Raw genomic sequence first — 3,370 nt, 5'->3', positions numbered from 1 at the left:
CAGCCCTGGAAATGCAATTTGTTTGAGTTGGGACTTAATTGTACTAAATAAGAAAACACGGTCACATAGAAATCTAAATAAGCGGCATATTGTACCTGGAGTGTCAATCACATTAAGAATCTGCCCTTCTTCCAGTATAGTCCTCTGCAGCTCACAAGTACTAGTAACACCAGCAGAGCTAGACATTGACTTGAATGCCCTTCTTCGAAGGATACTATTGCCTGTTGCACTCTTCCCATTACCTGTTCGTCCAACCAAAACTATAGTTCTAACCTCACTGGAAGGTGAAGGAAACTCCCAATCATCATCAACTGCACTTCCCCCCATTTGATGAAATTAACTTTATCTGCAACAAAAATGATAAAGATAAACATTGAATTGAAGATTTCCAAGTACATGGGCACCCAGATACTGCAAAACAGAAATCAAAATTTTGATCCGCGTAAGAAAACATGAATTCAAAACAAAATTATGACGCACAAACAGGAGTCTTTTGCACATAAAAAGCATATGGGCATCCAAAGCGTTATATCGCCCGCCTACTATATACAGAATCTAGCCTTAGTAAAAACAGAAACTTAATCTTGAACTTGAAAAAAAAACAGAAAATTACATGTTGAACTTGAAAAAACACATGAATTGATCCCGAAGAGCGGATCCGAGACCGAGAGCATCACTTATTCACGCAATTATTGAACTGTCATTTGTATAATAGCAAGCAAAGCGATTTGTGGAGCGTGTGAAGGAGGATGATTAGCATATAAATGAGTGGATAATTATGGAATGAAAAGAGGAAATTCAAAGAAGAAAAGGCAATATTGAAGATGACCTTGACTGACCTGTCCAAGAGAATGGATGGAAGGGAAGAGGAGAAGATGGATGGAAGTGTTTGCAAGCAAATCTCGTTAGTCCTTACTCTAGTCTAGTTTTGTATTCTAGGTGATAATTATTTGGATATTGTTTTCTTCCCTTTGAATTTTGATGTAATTTATTATTTTGGCCTGCCCCTCATACATATTTGAATTATATGGAGGAAGGAACAAGAGTGATGGGTTTTTTTGTGAAGAATAAAAGAATATATATATTTAAAAATTTATTTTTCTTTCAATGATCAATGATCAATGATCAATGATGCCATGCCTGACAAGTTGAAAGAAATTCACTTGTTTCTCTCCCCATTTTCCTCTCATTCAGAAAATGGTATATGAGTTTTGAACGCCATCTCTCTTATTTCCAAGTATGTACCCACATTAGCTACGCCTATGTTGATTTTTGATTTATCTAATGGAAATAAAAGTTTAAATATTGCACAAGGTATACAAATTATTAGAGAGCAAGCATTTGCATGTATGTATAAAACTAAAACCAAAACAAATAATGATGCCTTTGTGTATGTATAAAACAAGTCAGCTTATACTATAATTACACAAGGTATGCCAAGAATCAAAGTAGTTGACGCACTATGGAATTTGTGCAATTTCAATCAAAATTTTATGCAATGAGTGAGGCTTTGAGAAGAAAGGGCAATGGTCACTGCCTTTGATCTTGAACACTCCTTGAGGTGGATTTTCCCTCACAAGCTTTTCTTGCACATCTGGTGAAAGCGCATGATCATCCAGCGTTTGGATGTAGAACCGACGCCCATTCCCGTATTTCTCTGCTGATAATGACAATTTCTCCATCATAGGACCAAGAGGGATGCCTCTCATGGAAACCATTGCTAGAGCAACATCCTGAAAATGAAACAACATCTCTATGAGACCTAAATATGCAGCAGCAGAACCCGAACCCAAACCCAAACCCAAACCCTGCTTTTTACGCCTGCCTACCTTTGCAGGTGTTTGATTAAAATATAACCCATGCATCTGCTGCTTCTCAAACACATATCCCGTTGGAGGCTTGTCTTTGCCATTGCCATAAATTAGAGACTTGGAGTCGGATGAAAAAAGTTGTGCGCAACCAAGCTGCAACCAAAAAATTACATCAAGCCATGAAACAAATTGAAATCCATTCTCACACTGACCACCACCATCCTCCTTATTTAAAATGAATGCGTATCATTGTAAACAAAGTCTACTGCTGCAATTCTTTTAAGTTTCATTTCATCACCACCTCTTCAGCAAACACATCAAAAGCTCTCTGCCCATCAGATATCATTGTAGCACACACGTACACTGCTTTGGATATCTTCTCAGCAAAATGCTCTAAAGCATAAGAAATGCAAGCACCACCACTGCTATGACCCACCAATATTACCTGCAAACATACAGACACCACTTGTTCAGGTAAACAAATGACACAACTACTAACTATAATTGCTATATGATTCTCAACTATTTCTACCTTTTCATCCTCTGCTAATTTCTCTAGAAAATCAATCAATGGCTTTGAGTACTCTGTCAGAGTGGCTACATTGTTTATATCCGTTAGATCGATACCGGACCCTGTTAGATCCACGGCAACTGGAACTAGTCCAGATTCCTCAAGTAGAGCAATGTTTTTATACCAACACCAAGCTCCGAATCCTTCACCATGTACCAAAACAACTTTCTTTGTCTTGATATTCTCCAAAGATTCTGGGGATAACTATAAAGCATATACTTTTTATAGTGAGTGAAAGTGAAACTGTTATGGGATCAACACACAACTGGTCAAAAGCAACGGAACAATGCAGTTTTTGTTAACAAGATCATTTGTATATAATTTTCTAAGAAATACATCCAAGAGAAGGCAACTTGCTCCTGGATCAACTTTTGTGGGGAAAAATCTGCTTCATCTAATTTTCAAGGCCGGCCAACAGAATAAGAGAATATTTGTCAACATACATCCAAAGAAAGTCTTCTGCTACATCTTTACTCCTACAAGAAACCTATATAAAAATCAAACGATCATCTGCATCAAGCACCATTTTACAATGATACTAGACAACTTACAACAGGACTGCCAAATTCCTAAAAAGAAGAAAGAAAAAACTTCCCATAAACAGAAGCACCTTTTCCACTCCCACTTTCTACAAACATCATGAGTAGACCCCAATCATTACTCCATAAACAGACAAAACCACGAAAATTCTTTTTAAAAATTGACCCTTTTCCAAGCAAATACCTTTAAAGGCTCAGAAACAAGTTGGCTCAAAAAGATTAAAGAATAAGAAAAAAGCCATCACCTGTTTGTTGTTAGTATTAGGGAAAGGGTCGGATAAATTAGTGGGACGGCGGCGAGAGCTAGTGGATCCGATGCGCCTGGACATAGAGCCATTATCAAATCTTTGAGAAAGCTGATGTTGCTGAATTGCCATAGCAAGTGCTTGCCTATGCAGCAATTCTTCGTCCAATGAACTCCTTCTGGAGGCCCTTTTACTCTTTCTTCC

General features: G+C 37.7%; 2 protein-coding genes across 2 annotated transcripts in view; both read right to left on the bottom strand.

Moving 5' to 3' along the window:
* Positions 1–986, bottom strand: part of LOC105159561 (immune-associated nucleotide-binding protein 9-like) — a 2,428-nt gene extending 1,442 nt beyond the window's left edge. The window contains exons 1-2 of the mRNA XM_011076667.2: positions 840–986; positions 53–346 (exon numbers count right to left, since the gene is read on the bottom strand). Coding sequence (XP_011074969.1) covers positions 53–327 — 275 coding nt within the window. The 5' untranslated portion in view covers positions 328–346; positions 840–986. The remainder of the gene's footprint in view (positions 1–52; positions 347–839) is intronic.
* The window catches only part of LOC105159560 (putative methylesterase 14, chloroplastic), a gene marked incomplete in the record, with an annotated part of 2,530 nt that continues 486 nt past the window's right edge, over positions 1,327–3,370 (bottom strand). Inside the window, 5 exon segments of the mRNA XM_011076665.2 lie at positions 1,327–1,733; positions 1,830–1,964; positions 2,113–2,256; positions 2,344–2,586; positions 3,167–3,365. Coding sequence (XP_011074967.1) covers positions 1,461–1,733; positions 1,830–1,964; positions 2,113–2,256; positions 2,344–2,586; positions 3,167–3,365 — 994 coding nt within the window.

Source organism: Sesamum indicum, linkage group LG3 (genome assembly GCF_000512975.1).
Source record: "Sesamum indicum cultivar Zhongzhi No. 13 linkage group LG3, S_indicum_v1.0, whole genome shotgun sequence".
In the NCBI taxonomy this organism is placed as follows: Eukaryota; Viridiplantae; Streptophyta; class Magnoliopsida; order Lamiales; family Pedaliaceae; genus Sesamum; species Sesamum indicum.
Note: the sequence above shows the minus strand (reverse complement) of the source record. Positions and strands in the feature narration are given on the sequence as shown.